This window comes from Rhinoderma darwinii, chromosome 4, assembly GCF_050947455.1.
Source record: "Rhinoderma darwinii isolate aRhiDar2 chromosome 4, aRhiDar2.hap1, whole genome shotgun sequence".
Lineage (NCBI taxonomy): Eukaryota > Metazoa > Chordata > Amphibia > Anura > Rhinodermatidae > Rhinoderma > Rhinoderma darwinii.
Window position 1 is genome coordinate 93,236,581 of NC_134690.1, and position 26,884 is coordinate 93,263,464.

The 26,884-nt window shown below is 40.2% G+C and overlaps 1 protein-coding gene across 6 annotated transcripts in view; it reads left to right on the plus strand.

Moving 5' to 3' along the window:
* The window catches only part of SNED1 (sushi, nidogen and EGF like domains 1), a 222,467-nt gene that overhangs the window by 65,813 nt on the left and 129,770 nt on the right, over nt 1-26,884 (plus strand). For 5 of the 6 annotated variants that reach the window (XM_075861359.1, XM_075861360.1, XM_075861362.1 and 2 more), the window contains exons 2-7: nt 12,603-12,890; nt 14,655-14,795; nt 19,697-19,859; nt 25,161-25,286; nt 25,444-25,557; nt 26,585-26,698. In XM_075861359.1, coding sequence (XP_075717474.1) covers nt 12,603-12,890; nt 14,655-14,795; nt 19,697-19,859; nt 25,161-25,286; nt 25,444-25,557; nt 26,585-26,698 — 946 coding nt within the window. Of the gene's footprint in view, nt 1-12,602; nt 12,891-14,654; nt 14,796-19,696; nt 19,860-25,160; nt 25,287-25,443; nt 25,558-26,584; nt 26,699-26,884 lie in introns of those variants that run through there. The other variant, XM_075861364.1, reaches the window with a different exon arrangement.

Consider the following 26,884-nt stretch of genomic DNA (forward strand, 5'->3'; position numbering starts at 1 on the left):
AGTGACCACTAGGGTGCTCGCTCAAGCTCATTCCCAGGATTAAAGAGACAGGACACACACATGTTTTAGATTTGACTGATTGCTCCCAGATCACCCTGGACTATAAGAAGGGCACTGCCCCTTCACTCATTGCCTGAGCGTTGTTAGTTAATCCCATGTCAGTCTTGCAAATGGTCCCTTAGTGTTATCCTGTTCCTGTTACCCGTGCCCTGCTACCTGTATCCTGTATCCCGTGCTGTGTTCTTGTTCCTGAGCCTGTTAGTGTTGGAGTTGTGTCCTATTGCACCTGCTGTCATCTGCCACGTCCAGTGTCGTCTGTCACGTCCAGTGTCATCTGCCACGTCCAGTGTTATCCGCCATATCTGGCGCAACCTGCTACACCTGCTGTCATCCGCCACATCTGTCGTACTTGCCGCACCCACCTCCATCCGTGCTAAAAACTCGGCCACTATCTGGACTATTCAGGTACCCTAGAGCGGGACTTTGTATTGTTTGGGTGCTCTGTTGCTTGGCCAGCTGCGTCCCCGCTACGGAGGTCCGGCCAAGTGGTTCCACATACCCACAGACCGTGACATGTACTATAAATCCAAGACATGTAACTATGTATGTATAAGAGAATCAATATTTGTTAGAACGACTTGATTTGTTAAACCTTTCTTTACTCATTCAATAAAATTAAAAAACATTGTTGTAAAAAAAAAAAAGTATGTTTGAGACTTCAGATCTCCCAACGTTCTGGATTAAAGTCAAGGCGGAATATCCTGAGATTGCCACAAAAGCACTGAAAACCCTGCTTCCATTTCCAACGTCCTATCTTTGTGAAGTGGGTTTTTCTGCAGTGACAGCAACCAAAACAAGATATACCGGGTAGACTGGACATAAGGAACACACTTTGGGTGCCACTGTCTCCCATCTCCCCAAGATGGGTCCATCTCATTGCAGGGGAACAAGTTCAGTGCTCCCACTGATTTTGAATTATGGTGAGTTGAGTCACATTTACATTATAAATGTAATAATTTAATTATATAATATGCACTTTACAGTATTTTGTAATGCGCGCAATCCCCCCCGGACTGTGGTAAAATTGTCTTGCATAAAACTGGTCCTTGGTGCAGAAAAGGTTGGGGACCACTGATCTAATGTGTGTGGCCAGTTTTAGATTTTGGACTGTCGTGTTGCTACAAGACTCACCTTCTATTGATCCTCAGTTCATAGACCCATATACCCGTATAACCCACACCCACATAAGGCCACTTTGTCAGTTTTACATATATGAGGTCCAGAGGCGTAGCTAGGTGTTTAGCACAGGGGGGGCCCACTCAGGCACCACTGGGTTTGTGCCCACTCAGATATCCCCTACCCCACTGTGCTAAACACCTAGCTACGCTTAACAAAAAATAGAAAAAGACCCTAGCAGTTGGCGGTTAAAAAAACTTAGAATATATAGAAAAATTGCCGGAGGCAATAGAAACCCTTTTTTCCCCCAACTACTTGCTACCTAGTAGAATAGTTTAATTGTAAAAATGCCTCTATTTAAATCAAGTAGGGACAAACAACATAGAATTTAAAACTACAATGTGTGCCGACTAGTAATAGTATCATAGTTTCTATGCCATACAAGAGATAAGAATAGCCCAATCCAAATCACAAGCACTGAGTGAAAGTGCTAGCTGTAGTCAATAGTATAGATCAGCTATCACTAAGTAAAGATACTAACTGAAGTCAATAGTAGAGGTCAGCTGTTAACATTGCTCTAAAATAGGATTAATATAGCCCCCCCCCCCCCCCCCCCGACTTTTTCCTAAGTCCTTTGACATGCGCAATAAGCGCTTATTTTCAACTTAGTCTCGGAATGTTTCTATGGCCTCTGATTTTTTATGTGATATTTTGATATTTTCTAAGTCCTCAGACATGCGCAGTAGCATCTATCTTCCACTTGGCTTCAGAGTGTATACATATTCTCGCACTGTTTGACAATTTTTTTCTAAGTCTCTTGATATGCCCAGTAGCACTTTTTTATAACTTGGTCTCGGAGTGTGTCTCCGGCATTAGTGTGCAGATGTGGGCATTCGCATGCCATTGGTTGTTCCATACTAGCCCTCTATTGGCCATATGCCAAGTCTGTCATGAGGGAAGGAGGTTTCTTGGCAAAGGGATAGATGAGATTGGTTACATGTAACTACACACCTGGTTCAATCTAGGTGGTACATGATAAAGAGGCTGTTTTGTTTGGAGCGTGCCATTATATGCCCCAAAACCCCCGAGGACGCTGCATCTGCAGCGAAACATGTCGGGCATCTATATTAATCCTATTTTAGAGCAATGTTAACCCCTTCCCGCCGCAGCCACTTTTGGACCAAATGACAGAGCCTCATTTTTAAAATCTGACGTGTATATGTGGTAATAACTTTGGAATGCTTTTACCTATCCAAGCGATTCTGAAATAGTTTTCTCGTGACATATTGTACTTTATGTTAGTGAAAAAATTTGGTCGATAAATTCAATATTTTTTATTTTTCTAGGACGTTACACGGCTTAGAAGTTTAGCAGCAATTTCTAAAATTTTCAAGAAAATGTCAAAAACCTATTTTTTTAGGGAACAGTTCAGATCTGAAGTGGCTTTGAGGGCCTTATATATTAGGAACCCCCACAAATCACCCCATTTTAAAAACTGCGCCCCTAAAAGTATTCAAAACAGCATTTAGAAAGTTTCTTAACCCTTTATGTTATTTCACAGGAATTAAAGCAGAGTGGAAGGGAAATTTGCAAATTTCATTTTTTTTTTTGCAGAAATTCCATTTTAATCCATTTTTCCTGTAATACTGAAGGTTTTTACCAGAGAAACACAACTGAATATTTATTGCCCTAATTCTGCAGTTTTTAGAAATATCCCATATGTGGTCCTAGTGTGGTAATGGACTGAAACAATGGCCCCAGAAGCAAAGGAGCACCTAGTGGATTTTAGGGCCTTCCTTTTCTTAAATTATATTTCAGGCACCATGTCAGGTTAGAAGAGGTCTTGTGCCAAAACAAATGAAACACCCAAAAAAAGACCCCATTTTGGAAACTACACCCCTAGAGGAATTCATCTAGGAATGTAGTGAGCATTTTGACCCCACAGGTGTATCATAGATTTCATTAGAATTGGGCAGTGAAAAGGAAAATGAATTTTTTTCCACTACGACGTAGCTTTAGGTCAAAATGTTTATTTTTCTCATCAAATAAAGGAGAAAAAGCACCCCAACATTTGTAAAGCAACTTCTCCAGAGTATGTAAATACCCCATATGTGGTAATAAACCACTGTATGAATACACATCAGGGCTCAGAAGGGAAGGAGCACCATTTGGCTTTTGGATAGCAGATTTTGCTGGATTTGTTTTTCTGCATCATGTCGCTTTTGCAAAGCCCCTTAGGTACCAGTACAGTGGAAACTACCCAAAAGTGACTCCATTTGGCAAACTACACCCATTAAGGAATTCATTTAGGGGTGTAGTAAGAATTTTGACCCCACAGGTGTCTCATAGATTTTATTAGACTTGGGCAGTGAAAGTGAAAAATTACATTATTTTCCAAGAAGACGTAGCAGTAGTTCAACATTTTTCATTTTCTCAACATATAAAGGATAAAAAGTACCCCAACATTTGTAAAACAACTTCTTCAGAGTAGGGAAATACCCCATATGTGGTTATAAACAGCTATTTGGATACACGGCAAGATACAAGGTAAGGAGCACCATTTGGAGCGCAGATTTTGCAGGTTCAATTTATGGGCGCCATGTTGAATTTACAAAGCCCCTGAGAGTACACTAAGAACCCCTGAAATGTGACTCCATTTGGTAAACTACACCCCTTGAGGAATTCATCTAGGGGTGTAGTGAGCATTTTGACCACACAGATTTTTGCTGAATTTATTAGAATTGGGATGTGAAAAAAATAAATAAAATACATTTGTTTTTGCGAAAATATGTAATTCTGGCCCCAAATTTTGCATTTTCAAAGTTTGTAAAGCATTCTCTCCAGAGTAAGGCAATACCCCATACGTGGTCATAAACTGCTATTTGGATACACAGCAAGGCTCTAAAGGGAAGGAGCACCATTTAGTATTTGGAGTGGAGATTTTAGAAGTTTCGGTTTTTTGACACCATGTGGCATTGAGCTATAGTAGCAATACAGTGGAACCCCCGAAAAATTACCCCATTTTGGAAACTAGATCTAGAGGTGTATTGAGCATTTTGATCCCACAAGTGTTTTGCAAAAATTAGTACATAATAGATGTTGCAGATTGAAAATTGCCGTTTTCCACAGATATGCCATTTCAGTGGCCCATGTGTTGTTCCCAGCTTGTACCACCGTAGACACACATCCCATAAATTGTTAAGCGGGTTCTCCAGAATACAGTAATACCCCATATGTGGTCATAAATTGCCGTTTGGGCACACTGCCAGGCTCAGTTGGACCACCATTTGGCTTTTGAAGCACAGATTTTGCTTGGTGTTTTACTGGTATTTCAGCTTATAATGTAGGGGCATATGTGAGCTGTGCAGAGTACATCAGGGTATATGTAAGATGGGCGGAGTACATCAGGGAATATGTACACTGGGCGGAGTACATCAGGGAATATGTAAGATGGGCGGAGTACATCAGGGTATATGTAAACTGGGCGGAGTACATCAGGGAATATGTCAACTGGGCGGAGTACATCAGGGAATATGTAAACTGGGCGGAGTACATCAGGGCATATGTGAGCTGTGCAGAGTACATCAGGGTATATGTAAGATGGGCGGAGTACATCAGGGAATATGTACACTGGGCGGAGTACATCAGGGAATATGTAAGATGGGCGGAGTACATCAGGGTATATGTAAACTGGGCGGAGTACATCAGGGAATATGTCAACTGGGCGGAGTACATCAGGGAATATGTAAACTGGGCGGAGTACATCAGGGAATATGTAAACTGGGCGGAGTACATCAGGGAATATGTAAGCTGTGAGGAGTAAATCAGGATATATGTAAACTGGGCAGAGTACATCAGGTCATATGTAAACTGGGCGAAGTACATCAGGGATTATGTAAACTGGGCGGAGTACATCAGGGAATATGTAAGCTGGGCGGAGTACATCAGGGTATATGTAAAATGGGCGGAGTACATCAGGGCATAATAGGATGATGTAATAATGGGGTGAATGAATAATAAATTGAAGAATCCATGGATTGGTGAGGTACGCTTTGAACCAATCCTTTATGCACAGGCCGGGTGTATTGGGTATTATACAAAATATCTGCGCTCCGTAATTGCCTAATCTTTGACTTCTTCACTAGCCCTATAAGCAGCACAAGGCCCTAAAGTTTCCACATCTCTGCTGCTTCTACAGGGTCCACCTGTGGGGTCCAGCAAATGATGATGTGGGGTATTTAGTGAGAAACTACTGGACCTAAGAAATTAGTCTGGGCCGTCATTTAGCATCATTTAGCATCATTGCGTTTTGAGAGTCATAACGTGTTATTTTTCCGGTGACGGAGCTGTGTGAGGGCTTGGTTTTTGTGGAACGAGCTGTAATTTTTATTTGTTCTATTTTGGGGTACACACTTTTTTTTTATCACTATTTATTCCATTTTTTGGGAGATAGGGAAACCAAAAAACAGCAATTCTAACACTTTTTTTAAAATATGTTACAGTGTTTTACCGTGCAGTATAAACAACATGTTAACTTTATTTTTTATTCGATACGATTACAGCGACACCAAATTTATATTGTTTTTTTGAATTTCACAACGTTCCCACAATAAAAATACTCTTTTCTATAAAAAAAAATCATGTTTTAGTGTCGCCATTTTCTGACAGCCATAACTTTTTTATTTTTCTGTTAATATCGCTGCGGGAGGGCTAGTTTTATGCGTGACGAACTGTAGTTTCTATTGCTACCATTCTGGGTTACTTGCAAGATGACCAAAAAATAAAATGCCGTCATTGTTTTTAATTTCATTTTTTTACGACGTTCACCTTCCGGTAAAAATAATGTGATATTTTTATAGATCAGGCCGTTCCGAACGCGGCGATACCTATTATGTATACTTTTTTTAATGGTTTCATTTTTTTTTTACTAATTATAAAGGACTTGATCAGGGAAACGGCGATTATTGTTTTTATTAGTTAAAACGTTTTATTTATTTATTTTTCTTTAACATTTTTTTTTTCTTTTACTTCACTGCGGCGGACGCTCTTGACAGCCGCATTGAAGGGGTTAAACAGCGGCGATTGGCGGTAACTGCCATCGCCGCCGTTGCAGTGGGATGTCAGCTGTATATTACAGCTGATAGCCGCTGAAGATGAAGATGCTCCTGTGCCTGTTTCATCTACATGGCGTGACTGTACGCCCTATTTCGGGAATGCACTGTAAATCAGGACGTACAGTCACGCTCAATAGCGGGAAGGGGTTAACAGCTGACCTTTACTATTGACTACAGTTAGTATCTTTACTTAGTGATAGCTGATCTATACTATTGACTACAGCTAGCACTTTTACTCAGTGCTTATAATTTGCATTGGGCTATTCTTATCTCTTGTATGGCATAGGAACTTTGATACTATTACTAATACTATTACTGGTCGGCACACATTGTAGTTTTAAATTCTATGTTGTTTGTCCCTACTTGATTTAACTAAAGGTATTTTTTACAATTCAACAATTTTACTAGGTAGCAAGTAGTTGGGAAATAAACGGGGTTCTATTGCCTCTGGCAATTTTTCTATATAAACACCTAGCTACACCTCTGGACCTCATATATGTAAAACTGACAAAGTGGCCTTGTTAACCAATCAAAGTTCAGCTTTCATTTTATGCATAGTCCATGTGTTACTCCACTCCCTCAGCCCTTTTTTCTTGCTAACCCACACATGGTGCCGACTGGTGCGTCTAGCTCATACGGGCTCAAAGGCTACGTGTGGTTCCCATGCCACTAGTTGGGGATCACTGTCTTATATAGTATTAGGTTTCAGAGATATGTTTTGTTTTTTTTTTGTAAGGCTTTATTTATGGATTTCAAGAAAAAACATGAATAACACAAGTGAATGCATTCACACAAAGAGTAGATTAGTGGGAATTCACTATACAGAAAATGCAAAGAAAAAAACATAGGCTCAAAAGTATACAAGGTAAAGTAAGACCTTCCACCTTGAATAATGCAATGACGTTGGCATACTGAATGATCAGGAGAAATCAATCATTTAGCCTTACTATATCTGTTACAAGTGATGGTTATATAAGAAATGACAACTAGAATGGAAGCAGAACACGTATTAGAGTATGGGCAAAATGAACTCAATCTATCAAGTGTCGGTGGCTCCAACCGCTTTTGTCCGCATTTTAGTTTATGTACAGGATGTGTCGATCTCTGAACATGTCAGACTGGCTATAGCTAGAATGCTATACACAGCTAGAAAACTAATAGTACAACATTGGTTGATAATCAACCACTTACAGTACAAGAGTTTAAAATAAATGTTAAAGGGGTTGTCCCAAAATCGACAAAGTTTATCTGTCCACAGGATAGGTGATAATTGCCTGATCGCTGGGGGCCCAACCATTGGGACCTCCACTGATCGCAAGAATGAGGGTCCTAAACCCCAGATAACCCTCACTGCCGCTTGAATGGAGCGGCGTTCAAGCATGGGTCAACCGCTATATTCACTGTTCTTGCTGTACTCGGTTGTTTCCGTCATTCCCATAGACTTTGAATTGAGTGCGCATGCTCGCCTGCCGCTCCATTCAAGCTTCTTCTCACTGCGGTCAAGCAGTTGGGAGAAACAGGGGCTACAGGCCCCTTGTTCTCGCAATCAGTAGGAGTCCTGTTGGTGGGGTCCCAGCGATCAGACAATTATTACCTATCCTGTGAATAAATGATAATTGTCGAGTACCTTTAATTGGCGACTTTATATAGCAAAACATGTACTGCATATCTAATGGTTAGATACGCCTGGTTTGGCCCCCTATTCACTCACTAGGGACAGATCATTGTGGGTTAATATAGGCTTTCTGGTAATCAATATCTGTCACATTTCTGTGACGATACAATATTTGTGACGACACACTATCTATTTGTGTACCCATAAGACATAATCTCTGCGTAAAATGGCAAGTATACTGTTATGGATGTTCAAAATCAGATATTGGTTATTAGTGCAAGAATTGGTGGTGGTAGGGAGTAGTATTTCGTTCTTGTTTTTTTTTTTTGTATATGTAAATTTATAATCTTGCAATAAAAATGACATGAAAAAAATATATATGGACAACATTTTTTGATCGATGTACCGTAGCCTGTATTTACTGATTGTGTACCATATGTTCTTACTCTGTGCGGTGTATTGAAGTGGGGTCGGTGGTTTGGGCGAGCAAAATAGAATAATAACGCTAGTTAGGCCGGCATAAATATTTCTAATGTAATAAACTAAGGTGAACAGGAATCTTTCACCATTTCTTTGTGCTCGTGGTAGACTCTTGTCATACCAAAGTATGTGCTCTATGTGTGCAGACTGCTTTCATGCCAAAGTAGAGGTACTGGAAGGGATGGATAATTTGATCAATATCAATGAATGAAATAAGTGTTCCTTTTATAAGGCCGTAATTTGATTAGGTGCACCGATACCCAGAAGACTGCAACAGCTGTCACTATTACAGGAGGGATGGGGTAGTTTGTGGAGTTCTCCATAAGGGGAACACTTTTGTCAGCTGTTCCTCCATGGTAAAAAGTTTGGTGAATTACTGATATGGGCAACTTAGTCAATTCAATCACAACAATTTTTTTTGCGTAATTACATTGAAAAAAATTGGCGTCTGGCTGAGCGCCAAATTTATTAGCCAAATTACCCCCCCCCCTCCACACACACACACACACACACACACACACACACACACACGCACACACACACACAAGCCACTTTTTCTGACACAAATTTTTCATGAGGAAAAAACTTTGGGTTTAGTTTGCAGGTTGCATACTGTTTGACTCTTATTTACAATTTTCTGTGTGGCACAGTGATGGAGAGCTGCAAGAGGTACAACTTATGCCAGGTTCACACCTGCGTACGGCTTTCCGTCGTTCTGGAAGAGCAGAACCACGGAAGGGCCGGTTCCGTTGCACCCTGGACACCACTGCTGGTCGACGGGACCCATTGATTTTAATGGTTTCCCTCAGGGTGTTTATGGTTTTACCAGAACAAGTAGCGCAGCATTCTGCACTATTGTTTCCGGTATTGTTGGCCAGATCGGCGACGGAATCCCCTGATGGAGCCTCCAATGCAGATGTGAACGAGGCCGTAGTGTAATTGGTAGTTGTGTCATACTCCTCAATCTGCATGCTACACTAAAATTCCATACTGTGAGTATTGTACGGTATTCCAGCATATATTATATATTTCTCACTAGTTGTTCATTCTGTCCTCCTTTCTTTTTAAATTGAACAATAAAGTTGTGTTATTATCCTCGTCTCTTATTCAGGTGGTTTACACGTTCCATTTGAGTACTAAAACTACTGTATGTCTATTCCTTATCCATTGTTTTTTTCTCCATGTAGCGATTTACCTGTGCTGCCAAGTGTGATCATAAGTTTATAAGGTCTAGCATAATTACATATCAATTATACTGTTATATCTTCTATAAAAAGTGGCAACCACTCCTGACTTTAGGGCACATTCAGACTTGGCGGACAATTTCCACTGTGAATTTTGCAGTGAAATAACGACAATCACCAATGGATCTGCGGCAAAATCTGCTTACGGAACATGCAGATTTTGATATGGATTTGATGCAGATCTCAGCCTATGCATTGCAAAGTGTGAAATTTGAGTTGTAAATCCGCTACTTCCCTGCAACAGAAAGAGCATGCTGCGGAATCTAAATTTCACTCCGCAATCTAATTTCCACACAGATTTTTTTCCCAACTTATGCACTAACTAAAAGAAATACACTACCGTTCAAAAGTTTAGGGTCACTTAGAAATGTCCTTATTTTTTAAAGAAAAGCACAGTTTTTGTTCAATTAAGATAACATTAAATTAATCAGAAATACACTCTATACATTGTTAATGTTCTAAATGACTATTCTAGCTGCAAACGCCTGGTTTTTAATGCAATATCTACATAGGTGTATAGAGGCCCATTTCCAGCAACCATCACTCCAGTGTTCTAATGGTACATTGTGTTTGCTAACTGTGTAAGAAGGCTAATGGATGATTAGAAAACACTTGAAAACCCTTGTGCAATTATGTTAGCACCGCTGTAAACTGTTTTGCTGTTTAGAGGAGCTATAAAACTGACCTTCCTTTGAGCTAGTTGAGAAACTGGAGCATTACATTTGTGGGTTCGATTCAACTCTCCAAATGGCTAGAAAAAGAGAGCTTTCATGTGAAACTCAACAGTCTATACTTGTTCTTAAAAATGAAGGCTATTCCATGCGAGAAATTGCCAAGAAACTGAAGATTTCCTACAACGGTGTGTACTACTCCCTTCAGAGGACAGCACAAACAGGCTCTAACCAGAGTAGAAAGAGAAGTGGGAGGCCCCGCTGCACAACTGAGCAACAAGACAAGTACATTAGAGTCTCTAGTTTGAGAAATAGACGCCTCACAGGTCCTCAACTGGCAGCTTCATTAAATAGTACCCGCAAAACGCCAGTGTCAACGTTTACAGTGAAGAGGCGACTACGGGATGCTGGCCTTTAGGGCAGAGTGGCAAAGAAAAAGCCATATCTGAGACTGGCTAATAAAAGGAAAAGATTAATATGGGCAAAAGCACACAGACATTGGACAGAGGAAGATTGGAAAAAAGTGTTATGGACAGACGAATCGAAGTTTGAGGTGTTTGGATCACACAGAAGAACATTTGTGAGACGCAGAACAACTGACAAGATGCTGGAAGAGTGCCTGACGCCATCTGTCAAGCATGGTGGAGGTAATGTGATGGTCTGGGGTTGCTTTGGTGCTGGTAAAGTGGGAGATTTGTACAAGGTAAAAGGGATTTTGAATAAGGAAGGCTATCACTCCATTTTGCAACGCCATGCCATACCCTGTGGACAGCGCTTGATTGGAGCCAATTTCATCCTACAACAGGACAATGACCCAAAGCACACCTCCAAATTATGCAAGAACTATTTAGGGAAGAAGCAGGCAGCTGGTATTCTATCTGTAATGGAGTGGCCAGCGCAGTCACCAGATCTCCAAAAAGATATGGTTTGGACCCTTGGTAACTGGCAGGCCAAATACAACAATTGAAAAACAGATGCCAGAGGCAAAGAAGCCCTATTTCCCAGCTACCATAGAAATTGTTAAATTTTAAAATGTAATCTTTATTATGCTGATTCAGCAAACAGACAAACAGACAGACCAACATAAATGGTTAAAATTCTCAGTGCATGGATCGGGTCAGCAACCATTAGTGGTTGTGTCAGTATGCACGTGTATTTGCCGTCTATATCTGCAGACCGGCAAAGTCTGGAGAACGTTGATAGCAACAATGGACTCCTGAGCAGTTCGATTGTTAAATTGTTAAACCCTAAGATCCAGCATGTAAATGTACATGCTCAGGAGTCCATTGTTGCTATCAACGTTCTCCAGACTTTGCCGGTCTGCAGATATAGACGGCAAATACACGTGCATACTGACACAACCACTAATGGTTGCTGACCCGATCCATGCACTGAGAATTTTAACCATTTATGTTGGTCACCAGATCTCAACCCCATAGAGCTGTTGTGGGAGCAGCTTGACCGTATGGTAAGCAAGAAGTGGCCATCAAGCCAATCCAACTTGTGGGAGGGGCTTCTGGAAGCATGGGGTGAAATTTCTCCCGATTACCTCAGCAAATTAACAGCTAGAATGCCAAAGGTCTGCAATGCTGTGATTGCTGCAAATGGAGCATTCTTTGACGAAAGCAAAGTTTGAAGGAGAAAATTATTATTTCAAATAAAAATCATTATTTCTAACCTTGTCAATGTCTTGACTATATTTTCTAGTCATTTTGCAACTCATTTGATAAATATAAGTGTGAGTTTTCATGGAAAATACAAACTTGTCTGGGTGACCCCAAACTTTTGAACGGTAGTGTATCTATATAAATGAATGAGATACAAGTGCACTACGGATTTCCGCTGCGGACTCTCTGTCGTGGAAATACGCAACGAGTCTGCCACTTCTGAAATGTGCCCTATGATATCCAGTCTGTTATGCTATAAAGCTCTGAACAACTATATTCATCTGGGCTAGCACTATATGAATTGCGCAATGTTTAATACAATCAAGCTGTCCATATGTTGTGGATAGTCTGTCCGTATTATATTTGTATTCCTTTATATGGTTTGTTAATTTATTTTACTGTTTATACTGTTGCTTCTCCATTCAACTAACATAAAAAAAAGTTCTTTAACATCATAATTTCCTATGGCAAGAAATGAGTGAGCTGATCTAGTGGCCATTTAATGGGATGAGAGAGATGGTGGAAAGAGCCCGGTACCCTGCAAAGTTACATTATGGAGATTATAGTGATGAGAGGTGTATCCCTGTATGAAGTTTCTCTCTATAGCCTGTAATGTTTTTGCTTTTGTTTTTTAGGTAAATAATAATGGGGTTGTGTCTTTCCTTCGTGAGGTGTCTCAGTTTACTCCCGTGGCATTTCCTGTTTCTGGTGACCGCAGAGTTGTGGCTGCATTTTGGGCTGATGTAGATAACCGCAGAGGAGGGGATGTATTTTACCGGGAGACAGAGGACCCTAGAGTCTTGAAACGTGCCAGCCAGGATGTACAAGCTTACTTTCCTGAATTGCCTGACTTCAGTGCCACTTGGGTCTTCATTTCTACTTGGCACAGAGTCACTTTCTATGGTGGAGATGCCAATTCACCAGTGAGTGAATTATACTTATAAAAGTTCAGTTTCTATATGATATGTCACACTGAAAGTGTGGTGCCAAAAGAGGTGGGTCCTGGAATTTTTGGCATTTTTACATAGTGTATTTTAATACCTCTTACACATTAAGGGTATGTTCACACGCTGTGTTTTCAGGCGTATTTCGTGGCGTAAACACCTTGAAATACGCATGAAAAGATTCTAGCTGAACGCCTACAAGCATGTGCCCATTGAAATCAATGGGAAAAACGACGTTATGTTCAGACATGGCATATTTTTTTAAGCCGCTGTTTTAAAAAATGTCGCGTAAAAATACGCCCCATAAAAAGAAGGAGCATGTCACTTCTTGAGCCGGTTTTGGAGCTGGTTTTCAATTTGTCAATGGAAAAACAGCTCCAAAAACGCCTCCAAAAATTTTTCGACTTCAAAATGGCTGAAAACCAAGGGCTGTTTTCCCTTGGAAACAGCTCTGTCATTTTCAGCCATTTTTTATTTTGTATGTGAACATACCCTAAGTATACTCAGATTTCTATTGATGGGCTGTATGTGTGTTGGAAAAGGTCAGCTTCGATGCGGCCTGATTGGGTTTATGCAGTCTCTTATATTCTTTCATTAGTCATCATTCCTTTTAATCATTCATGGTACTGCCCGGTTTAATAAAATGAATATTATTTTTTGTATAATTAAAAGTCATACAATTTTCCATTATACTTTCTGTATTAATTCCTGACGGTTTTCAAGATCTCTGCTTGCGGTCGCTCAGTGGGAACATTTATTGTTTACTTCCAGTGGCTACAATTCTGTCCATGGTCATGTGATGGACATACAAGTGCTGAGATCGTTACAGTATGTGTTACAGAGCTGTGTCTTGTAACGAGCCATGCACCTGTGTGTCCATCACATGACCATGGACAGAATTGTATCCACTGTAAGTAAACAATGAATTTTCCCACGCAGCGACAGCAAGCAGAGATCTTGAAAACCGTAAGGAAATAATGCAGAAAGTATATTGGAAAATTGTAGAACTTTTAGTTATACAAAAACTAGCATTAATTTGCTGAAACAAGGTCAACCCTTTTAAACAGGACTTGTCTCCTCTCGTGACATGTCTGTTTAGTTCATACTTCCCCGTATTCCCCATGAAATAACAATTCTGGAGCATCTTTACTTAGCACTCTGCATTGTGTCATTCTTCATTTATTTATCCTAGAAATGTATAAACAAATTGACAACTGAGTGTTACTATTTCCAAAGTCAATAAGGTGTGTGCCTGGACAGTCTGATACTGTCAGCACTCATTGGACAGTGTCATAGTTTGTAGGGACAGACTCCATTGACAAGGGGAATGGTAACACCCAGTTGACAATTTTAGACATTTCCAGGAGGAATGACAGAAAAATTACACAATGCAAAGATTTTAAGAAAAGGTGCCCCAGCATTGCTATGTATGTAGAGCTGACAGATCCTCCTTAAATGGGATTAATTTCTGAATCTACTTTTTTATTTTCGGGAGTATTCATACCAGCAATGTGTCGCATGGTCGAAAATGCCTCTTCACCCGTAAAAACTGCACAATGAAAATCTGCATAGAAAAATCATGGTAATTCGAAGTAAAAATTGCTCATGGTTTTGACCTGCATTTTTTTTTACCATAATACTACCCATACATACTGGCACATGTGAATACTGCTACCTATTAACTGCTGCTATTACATCCCCAGATAAGTTATATACCTGAACTGTAATATTCTGAACTTGCAGGTGAACACCTTCCAGATCGTCTTGATTACAGATGGGCTTCGATCCTTCACCATCTTCAACTATGAGACAATAGAATGGACCACTGGTCGACATGCAAGCAGTGGAGGTGACACTTGGGGTAGAGGTGGCATTGCTGCGCAGGTACGGTATTTTATCAGCATACCCCATGCACACACATTGTTATTTTTGTACTTACATAGTGATCACAGTCATTAATTGAACAAAGCTTCTTATTTACCTGGGTCATATTTTAGATTATCAAAGTCAATCAAGTTCTCCATTTTACAAGGGGCAACGATCGAAGGACTGGAACACTCCCTCCTGGTCATCGGCTTGTATTATGGTCTCACGATCAGCTGACAAACGAGCAAACGCACTGTTGTCGGCTGTTCGCATCTTTTACGCGGCAGTAAAAATCATCGTTGTTGTCAGTACATCTCCCCATATAAATGGGATGTGCTACAAGCAATGATGCAAACTGTATTGGAACGAACAATCTTGTTTGTCTCCATACAGTTTGCAGAATTGTCTGCAGCGCATCCCCTGTTAACACCGGGATATGTGCAGCCGAATGTGCAATGACTGCTTCAGCTAAATGGAGCTAAAGGAGCGCAGATCGACGTGATATATAGCATATAAAAGAGCCTTAAACTGGTAAAACAAAATAATAAAATGTAAAAAGAAAAAGCATGTAGTGAAATTCCTTTAACTTTAACTGACTGAAAGGTGCTATATTATAAAATATTCAGATTTTCGTCAAAGAAACGTATGTAATTTTCACTTTGGAATTTGAAAGCTCAAGGAAGATAGCCCATAATAAAATTTGAATGTAAACCATTCTATTACCCCTTCTTATTTTTTATCAGAGAAGTCTTCTAATTGGTTATCTCTGCTCATTGTTCTGCTTCTGCCTAGCCGCTCCGCCGCCCCACAATGACTGGTGCGGCCACGCTACAGTATTATTCAATCTAGCAGACGTGCCGCACGCTAGGCATGTCTGCTAGAGCACGCCTCTGACGCTGCCCGTCAGGAGCAGTAGAAGCCTGCATGTGAGGAGAGGATGAGTAAGCACCCCTCCCTGATGGATAAAGTTATATAGTTAGGGTTTATATACAGGGATAATGGCTTGTATATACAAGGATGATGGGGGTTAATACAGGGATGATGGCTGGGCTACCCATCATCCCTTTATATAACACCCATCATCCCTGTATATAACAACCATCATCCCTGTATATATCAGCCATCATTCCTGTATAGAATTATTTGGACAGTGACACAATCTTCATGATTTGGGCTCCGCATGCCACCACATTGGATTTGAAATGAAACATCTGAGATGCAATTGAAGAAGAACTTTCAGGTTTAATTCAAGGGGTTTAACAAAAATATCCTGTGAAACGTATAGGAATTGCAACCATTTTTCTACATAACCTCTTCATTTCAGGGGCTCAAAAGTAGTTGGACAAATTAACATTACAATAAATAAAATGTTTTCTTTTTAATACTTTGTAGAGAATCCTTTGCAGGCAAGGACTGCCTGAAGTCTGGAACCCATCGACATCACCAAACGCTGGGTTTCCTCCTTTGTGATGCTTTGCTCGGCTTTTACTGCAGCTGTCTTCAGTTGTTGCTTGTTTGTGGGTCTTTCTGCCTTAAAGAGGCTCTGTCACCACATTATAAGTGGCCTATATTGTACATGATGTGATCGGCGCTGTAATGTAGATTACAGCAGTGTTTTTTATTTAGAAAAACTATCATTTTTGACAGAGTTATGAAAGATTTTAGCTTTATGCTATTGAGTTTCTTAATGCCCAACTGGGCGTGTTTTACTTTTTGACCAAGTGGGCGTTGTGGAGAGAAGTGTATGACGCTGACCAATCAGCGTCATACACTTCTCTCCATTCATTTACACAGCACATAGTGATCTAGCTAGATCCCTATGTGCAGCCACATACACACACATTAACGTTACTCAAGTATCCTGACAGTGAATAGACATCACTACCAGCCAGGACGTGATGTCTATTCAGAATCCTGACACTTTGGTAACGTTTGTGTGTGATTTACAGCAAGGCATGCGTAATCTCGTTTTAAATGACAGTTTACAGTGTAATCTCGCGAGATTACGCTTGCCTTGCTGTAATCTCACACAAACGTTACCGAAGTGTCAGGATTCCGAATAGACATCACGTCCTGGCTGGAGGTGATGCCTATTCATTGTCAGGACACTTGAGTAACGGTAATGTGTGTGTATGTTGCTGCACATAGTGATCTGGCTAGATCACTATGTGCTGTGTAAATGAATGGGGAGAAGCGTATGATGCTGATTGGTCAGCGTCATAAACTTCTCTCCACAACGCCCACTTGGTGAAAAAGTAAAACATGCCCAGTTGGGCATTAAGAAACTCATTAGCATAAATCTAAAATAGGTCATAACTCCGTCAAAAATTATTGTTTTTCTAAATAAAAAACACTGCTGTAATCTACATTACAGCGTCGACCATATTATGTACAAGATAGGGCACTTATAATGTGGTGACAGAGCCTCTTTAAGTTTTGTATTAAGCAGGTGAAATGCAGCTCGATCGGGTTGAGATCTGGTGATTGACTTGGCCATTGCAGAATATTCCATTTCTTTGCCTTAAAAAGTCCTGGGTTGCTTCCGCAGTATGTTTTGGGTCATTGTCCATCTGTACTGTGAAGCGACGTCCAATCAACCTTGCTGCATTTGGTTGAATCTGAGCAGAAAGTATATCCCTGAACACTTCAGAATTCATCCGGCTGCTTCTGTCTTCAGTCACATCATCAATAAACACTAGTGACCCAGTGCCTTTGGCAGCCATGCATGCCCATGCCATCACAGTGACATACAGAGGATGTGGTGTGCTTTGGATCATTTGCCGTTCCAAGCCTTCTCCATACTTTCTTCCTCCCATCATTCTGGTATAGGTTGATCTTAGTTTCATCTGGCCAAAGAATGCTGTTCCAGAACTGGGCGGCTTCTTTAGGTGTTGTTTGGCAAAATCTGGTCTGGCCTTTCTATTTTTTAGGCTGATTAATGGTTTGCACCTTGTGGTGAATCCTCTGTATTTGCTCTCATGAAGTCTTCTCTTTATGGTAGACTTAGATACTGATACACCTACTTCCAGGAGAGTGTTCTTCACTTGGGTAGATGTTGTGAAGGGGTTATTCTCCACCATAGATAGGATTCTGCGATCATCCACCACTGTTGTCTTCCGTGAACGTCCAGGCCTTTTGGACTTCACGAGATCACCAGTGCACTCTTTTTTTTCAAGAATGTACCAAACTGTGGATTTGGCCACTCCTAACATTTGTGCTAACTCTCTGATGGATTTCTTCATTTTTTTCAGCCTATCGATGGTCTGTTTCACTTGCATTGGGAGCTCCTTTGACCTCACGCTGTGGATTCACAGCAACAGCTTTCAAATGCAAATGCCACACCTGACATCAACTCCAGACCTTTTACCTGATTAATTGATGATGGATTTACGAGGGAATAGCCCATGCAGCCCTTTAAATAGCTTTTGAAATAATTGTCCCATTACCTTTGGTCCCTTGAAAAAGAGGCAGCTACATATTAAAGAGCTGTAATTCAAAACCCCTTCCTCAATTTAGGATGTGAATACCCTCAAATTTAAGCTGAGTGTCTGCACTTTAAGCCCATATTGATTATATAACTGTATATTCAGTATGTTTTGGTAAACAGCTAAAATGCCAAAACTTGTGTCACTGTCCAAATAATTCTGGACCTAACTGTATAGGGATGATGGGGGTTATATACGGGTTGATGGGGTTATATACAGTGATGATGGCTGGACCAGTGCAAATTTCTAATTAGATTTTATTAAAAATTATTGTCACTTTTTGAGATACAGCTGCTTTGTATCCTGTATACACAGCGGCTGTATCTAGCACAGAGACCTGAACCCGTCAAGGCCGGCGGGACTGACGGGTTCAGTAACAGCTGATCCTGCGTGTCTCTGACACCTAGTATCCACCTGTTATTGATCACATCTAAGTTATGAATTTAGGCATCGTTCACATCTGTGTGAAAGGTTGGAAAGGTCTGACAGAACCCATGATCGGAACTCAGACGCAGATGTGAACGAAGCCTTAGATGTGATTGTTAACAGCTCGATTCTGCGTCTTACATGCGTTGAAGGGGTCCACTGGGTTGGGGCCCACTCAGATATATTTCGTCCCCCTGTGCTAAACCCCTAGTTACGCCTCTTGGTGTAGTTCGCTACTCTATCAGCCAGACTGGGGAGCTGATAATCAACTCTTACCCAGACGGACTCATGGTGTCAATGTACTTTCTGTGGCTGGCATGTAGTACTAGATGTATGGCGGGCGCAACTTCTGGAGCCATGCCAGCCTAATTTTAAAAAGGGATTCTCGCAATGAGACAACCCTTTTATGAAACCCTAGTATAAGGAAGGTATTTACAGCTCTCTCTCTCTCTGAAATGCAGTAAACACCATTCATGTATTATATTACAATATTAAAGAGGTTTTCCAGGAAGTTTCATTGATGGCCTGTCAGTAGAATGGGCAACCAGGCAGGGTTGGAGGTAAGGCTATTGATGGGTGGGCAACATGGATGTTCTAGGATGGGAATGTTCGTGTGGTAGCTAGTCAGCATATATTTCAGCATTTCTTCATCCTGTAAGCCGCAACCTTCAACCTTGCTGAATATCTTAAAGTGAATAAATCTATTTGATCTCATTTAAGGAAGCAATGGTATATGTATATTTGTAGAGAAATGCATTTTTACAATAAAGAGAGATTTGTCACCCATTTAGTGGTGACCAGATTGAGCTGACAGAGGGGGAGACAGGCAAGGCCTTACTTAAATATAGACAAAACATTATGTGCTAATATGGCTGACAAGAAGGAACAAGGAGAAGTCTGGAGTTAGGAGAACGCTTTAAATCTGATGAATTTCTAAGTTGCGGGTCCCTTTTATATTGAACAGATCTCTTTATTGTGTCTCATAATTCACTCCTCTTTGTCTCCTAGGCAGGCTTCAATGCAGGAGATGGCTGGAGGTATTTTAATATTCCCGGCTCTCGCACGGATGACATTGCAGGAATCGCAAACACCACTAATGTAGGAATTCCCGGACGTTGGGTTTTTCGAATCGACAACAACCACGTGCAGGTTGGGGGATGCAATAACGCAAGTACGTGGCACCAGGACAAGGGATTCCTGTCATGTTTTAGCCTCTTTCTGTATTGGGATTGCACATCAGCAGATGTTTGTACTGGTTTTCTGCTTCTATAACCTGGTGATCAGACCAACTGTGATACATTACATTCCTGCTCTTTTGGTAATCGCCCAGTGTTTATTTTGAGGGTTTCAGAGAGCGTCCATTGCATCTTCCTCAGTGGTGGTTACCCAGCTTTTCTAGAGTTGTGAACGGCAGTTTTAAGTGATCTGGGCTGTTTTGCTGCATAAGTAGGCAGAGTTGTCGTTCAGGAAGGAGTCTGAGGTGACAACCCTTGTTGGCGCTTTTGTGGAGGCCGTATTGGACATCACTCAACTTTTCTCATACACAGGTAGAACTAAGTAATGACTATTTAACAATATGAGGAAAAATAAGAACTCAGTGGCCTATATTTACTGGTGATTTACTTTTTTGGAAGGAAAATACTAAAGGGTGATTTAAGTTAATAAATAAATGGGTATTGCTTGCACTTTTCTGGAAGAAATTCTATCATATGTTAAGCTTCGCATTACTTCATTTTGACATTTATATTTTAAAAACAACATTTATAATGTGGGTAACTGTAAATTTTATTCTCCCACATTGAATAAACCTTTCAGGAAGTGCAACAAAAATGGCTGACATGGAACTGAGCTACAGTCAAACAATTTATTAGCTGCAAAGTAGAATAGAGCAAGCCTTATACAGCCCCAAAACAGCAGCGTGACATGCCAGGTTAAAACTTTGTTAATCCTTAAAATGCCAACACATCTGGGCAACACATTACTGCCCATTGAAATGGAATGTTGTGTTCCATTGTTGGGAGTTCTGGAATCCACCAATTAGTAAATATTGACTTCAGCCTATGCCAAGGAACCAAGCTTCTGTTTAAAAATATTTGACTTAGAAGTCAATGAAAAACAAATATACATATAAGAAACAAAGTGCTCTTTCTCTGCTGTCATTGTATAACCGAGAAGATAAAAAAATCGTAATTTATATTGATGTATAAATTCTTATTTTTATATTCCTTCCTATGTAAAAAAATAATACATATATATATATTTATATACAGTGAAGGAAATAAGTATTTGATCCCTTGCTGATTTTGTAAGTTTGCCCACTGTCAAAGTCATGAACAGTCTAGAATTTTTAGGCTAGGTTAATTTTACCAGTGAGAGATAGATTATATATTAAAAAAAAAAGAAAATCACATTGTCAAAATTATATATATTTATTTGCATGGTGCACAGAGAAATAAGTATTTGATCCCCTACCAACCATTAAGAGTTCAGCCTCCTCCAGACCAGTTACACGCTCCGAATCAACTTGGTGCCTGCATTAAAGACAGCTGTCTTACATGGTCACCTGTATAAAAGACTCCTATCCACAGACTCAATTAATCAGTCTGACTAACCTCTACAACATGGGCAAGACCAAAGAGCTTTCTAAGGATGTCCGGGACAAGATCATAGACCTGCACAAGGCTGGAATGGGCTACAAAACCATAAGTAAGATGCTGGGTGACAAGGAGACAACTGTTGGTGCAATAGTAAGAAAATGGAAGACATACAAAATGACTGTCAATCGACATCGATCTGGGGCTCCATGCAAAATCTCACCTCGTGGGGTATCCTTGATCCTGAGGAAGGTGAGAGCTCAGCCGAAAACGACACGGGGGGAACTTGTTAATGATCTCAAGGCAGCTGGGACCACAGTCACCAAGAAAACCATTGGTAACACATTACGCCGTAATGGATTAAAATCCTGCAGTGCCCGCAAGGTCTCCCTGCTCAAGAAGGCACATGTACAGGCCCGTCTGAAGTTTGCAAATGAACATCTGGATGATTCTGAGAGTGATTGGGAGAAGGTGCTGTGGTCAGATGAGACTAAAATTGAGCTCTTTGGCATTAACTCTACTCAACGTGTTTGGAGGAAGAGAAATGCTGCCTATGACCCAAAGAACACCGTCCCCACTGTCAAGCATGGAGGTGGAAACATTATGTTTTGGGGGTGTTTCTTTGCTAAGGGCACAGGACTACTTCACCGCATCAATGGGAGAATGGATGGAGCCATGTACCGTCAAATCCTGAGTGACAACCTCCTTCCCTCCACCAGGACATTAAAAATGGCTCGTGGCTGGGTCTTCCAGCACGACAATGACCTGAAACATACAGCCAAGGCAACAAAGGAGTGGCTCAAAAAGAAGCACATTAAAGTCATGGGGTGGCCTAGCCAGTCTCCAGACCTTAATCCCATCGAAAACTTATGGAGGGAGCTGAAGATCCGAGTTGCCAAGCGACAGCCTCAAAATCTTAATGATTTACAGATGATCTGCAAAGAGGAGTGGGCCAAAATTCCATCTAACATGTGTGCAAACCTCATCATCAACTACACAAAACGTCTGACTGCTGTGCTTGCCAACAAGGGTTTTGCCACCAAGTATTAAGTCTTGTTTGCCAAAGGGATCAAATACTTATTTCTCTGTGCACAATGCAAATAAATATATATAATTTTGACAATGTGATTTTCTTTTTTTTTTTTTATATAATCTATCTCTCACTGGTAAAATTAACCTAGCCTAAAAATTCTAGACTGTTCATATCTTTGACAGTGGGCAAACTTGCAAAATCAGCAAGGGATCAAATACTTATTTCCTTCACTGTGTATGTATATATATATATATATATATATATGTATATATATATATATATATATATATATATATATATATACACACTACTGTTCAAAAGTTTGGGGTCACCCAGACAATTTTGTGTTTTCCATGAAAACTCACACTTATATTTATCAAATGAGTTGCAAAATGACTAGAAAATATAGTCAAGACATTGACAAGGTTAGAAATAATGATTTTTATTTCAAATAATAATTTTCTCCTTCAAACTTTGCTTTCGTCAAAGAATGCTCCATTTGCAGAAATTACAGCATTGCAGACCTTTGGCATTCTAGCTGTTAATTTGCTGAGGTAATCGGGAGAAATTTCACCCCATGCTTCCAGAAGCCCCTCCCACAAATTGGATTGGCTTGATGGGCACTTCTTGCGTACCATACGGTCAAGCTGCTCCAACAACAGCTCTATGGGGTTGAGATCTGGTGACTGTGCTGGCCACTCCATTACAGATAGAATACCAGCTGCCTGCTGCTTCCGTAAATAGTTCTTGCATAATTTGGAGGTGTGCTTTGGGTCATTGTCCTGTTGTAGGATGAAATTGGCTCCAATCAAGCGCTGTCCACAGGGTGTGGCATGGCGTTGCAAAATGGAGTGATAGCCTTACTTATTCAAAATCCCTTTTACCTTGTACAAATCTCCCACTTTACCAGCACCAAAGCAACCCCAGACCATCACATTACCTCCACCATGCTTGACAGATGGCGTCAGTCACTCTTCCAGCATCTTTTCAGTTGTTCTGCGTCTCACAAATGTTCTTCTGTGTGATCCAAACACCTCAAACTTCGATTCGTCTGTCCATAACACTTTTTTCCAATCTTCCTCTGTTCAACGTCTGTGTGCTATTGCCCATATTAATCTTTTCCTTTTATTAGCCAGTCTCAGATATGGCTTTTTCTTTGCCACACTGCCCTGAATGCCAGCATCCCGGAGTCGCCTCTTCACTGTAGACGTTGACACTGGCGTTTTGCGGGTACTATTTAATGAAGCTGCCAGTTGAGGACCTGTGAGGCATCTATTTCTCAAACTAGAGACTCTAATGTACTTGTCTTGTTGCTCAGTTGTGCAGCGGGGCCTCCCACTTCTCTTTCTACTCTGGTTAGAGCCTGTGTGTGCTGTCCTCTGAAGGGAGTAGTACACACCGTTGTAGGAAATCTTCAGTTTCTTGGCAATTTCTCGCATGGAATAGCCTTCATTTCTAAGAACAAGAATAGACTGTCGAGTTTCACATGAAAGCTCTCTTTTTCTAGCCATTTTGAGAGTTTAATCGAACCCTCAAATGTAATGCTCCAGATTCTCAACTAGCTCAAAGGAAGGTCAGTTTTATAGCTCCTCTAAACAGCAAAATTGTTTACAGCGGTGCTAACATAATTGCACAATGGTTTTCAAGTGTTTTCTAATCATCCATTAGCCTTCTAACACAGTTAGCAAACACAATGTACCATTAGAACACAGGAGTGATGGTTGCTGGAAATGGGCCTCTATACACCTTTGTAGATATTGCATTAAAAACCAGACGTTTGCAGCTAGAATAGTCATTTAGCACATTAACAATGTATAGAGTGTATTTCTGATTAATTTAATGTTATCTTCATTGAAAAAAACTGTGCTTTTCTTTCAAAAATAAGGAAATTTCTAAGTGACCCTAAACTTTTGAACGGTAGTGTGTATGTATGTATATATATATATATATATATATATATATATGTATATATATATTTAAATATTTAACTTGTGAGTAGAGCTGTATTGCTGGTCTCACGGAGCAATTATGGAAGGGATAGGAGGACACTGGAACGACAGTGTGTCATTTATGAATGACCCTGATCATGGCGTAAAATGCAGTAAGACGATGACCACTGCTTGAATAAATAGTCATCTCTTAACTGTATAGACAGGCTCTGATGAAAGTTTAATTGACCAAGGTCCCAATCTGTCTCCATGGTAACCGACTACAAGTAAACTCTGTTTGAGCAGATCCTGTAGTCATATTCCCATCTGTCCTCTACTTCTTTCTTACCCGCCAAATGTATTTTAACCAGAAGTAGGTGACAGATGGAAGGGAGTATGACTGCAGAATCAGACTACACAAGGTTTGTTTGTAGTCTGTAACCATGGAGACACATAGGTCTGCATAGTAACTGTAGACTCAAAACTAAGATACTTTTAATGAAGATTTAGCAAAGTTACTTCATTGTTTATTTTAGATGCATTAGAGCAATAAAGTTGTAAGTAAGATTTCAAAGGTGGACACATCAAGTATAAAGAGAAACAGAAGTTGATATGACAGTTCACTACTCTATTGGAAATGAAAATAATTAGTAATAATTGTTGATATGTATTTTATATATGGTTTTTTAAGATGAAGCTCCCTTTACAAATGAACAATTCAGGTATTACATATGTATATAGAAATTGCGGATAATATAGTTCCTGAATATACTGTTTCATGATGGAAATTCTACATCTGTCGCTTTGATTTTAATGTCTAATTATGTCACTATACATAGGCAACACTGGGTGTAGTGATGCCGTTTATGATAATAATATTTCATATTTACATGAGATTCTTTTTTTTCTTATTTCAGCCTCTGTTTGCTGGACTTTGCGCCCCTGCCGCAATGGTGGCAGATGTATTGATGACTGTGTCACTGGGAACCCTTCTTATACATGTTCCTGTCTTAGTGGCTTCACCGGGAAACATTGTCATATTGGTAATAAATCATTTTTTTTCATAGAGAGTTTGATAATAATTTGCTATGTGTGAGTTTACACATCCCTGCAGGATTATGCAAGATTATATGATAATTTTACAAAAAAGACTTCACGTGTCTTACACATTCTTATATATATGTCCAACTTGTCTTGCAGACATGGGAAAATGCTTCTTTCAGCCATGTCAGAATGGTGGCACCTGTGTGGATAAACCCGGATCCTTCTCCTGTATATGTCCGGCAGACTTCACTGGACCATTATGTGAGACAGGTAATTTCAGAACCGGTTCTTCAGATAGGCATGCTGCACACTGTGTCACATGCTACGTATTAACATTTCGCAGTACATTATAGAGCATTAACCACTTAAAGGTTTTTTCCAGCCACTAAAAATTGATGGCCCATCCTCAAGATATGCCATCAATAGCTGATGGGTCAGGGTCCAACTTTCAGGACATTGCAGCCTTTTCTCCCATTGAAGTGAATGAGGGAAAAGTCGGACCCCTACAGATAAGCTATTGATGGCCTATCCTGAGGATAGGCCATCAATTTGTAGTGGCTGAAAAACCCCTTTAATACTGTTTTTTTGGGCCTTAATGAAAATAAACTGTTAAAGGTTTTCTCACAAATTTTGTGATGTGGCATAAGAGAACATGTACACGTTGCATATTTTCATGCGTTTTTAGGTGCGGTTTTTACATTTTGATGCAGAAACTGGTGCGGATGTAAAAATTCTGCAACATGTAGAGGAGATTACTTGGTGTCTCATTTACTTTGCTGGTACTGTATTACGCGGCAGATCTAATGCAGGAAAATCTGTGCGGCACATCCGTATAGAATACACATTGTGTGCATGTGGCCCAAATTTGAGATCAATGGGATAGGGTGACCAGTCCTTTGTTTCCACGAAGTGTTGGTTGCTCGTGAGTTGACACTGTTTTTTCAATCTGATCAGTCAGACTCTGACCAATTATTTATGACATATCAAACATTCATACAAATAGTAGTAAATCTAGAATTGACAGTGCTCCATCATTGCTTAAATTATGGGCTACAACAAAAAGAACCATAAACAGAGTAAAAACTAAAGGCAGATTAGATGCTGTGCCGAAAGGTTGTCGTTCATCCTGTGAGCAGATGTTTTCTGGACAGTTAGGTCTGTCATTTTTCTGGTTTGCATCTCTATGGTATGATGTTCTACAACTTATACAGCCCTTAGTGCAGTGAGGATTTCCATGTATTTCTGACATTAAAGAGATTTATGGCAGTTTAGTTCCTGCCTGTTGTTTTTATCCTAGAGGTATCGCCCTGCACTGGCAAGAACTGTTGGAATGGAGGACTCTGCCATGTTTACAATGGGATTGCAGTGTGCCAGTGTCACCCAAGATATACAGGCGACCAGTGTGAGACCGGTAAGGAAAATTAAGATGACATGTCAATGAGCAATACTGCACTAGTGTTACCATGAATGGATGATGAACAATACTTATGGTAATGTATGATGAAATAAGTCTAGTCCACAATGCTGGCAAAATAAAGCTGAAATGTAATAATCACAGAACATCATGTTAATCTCTCTCCGAATTTTGCTTTTGTTT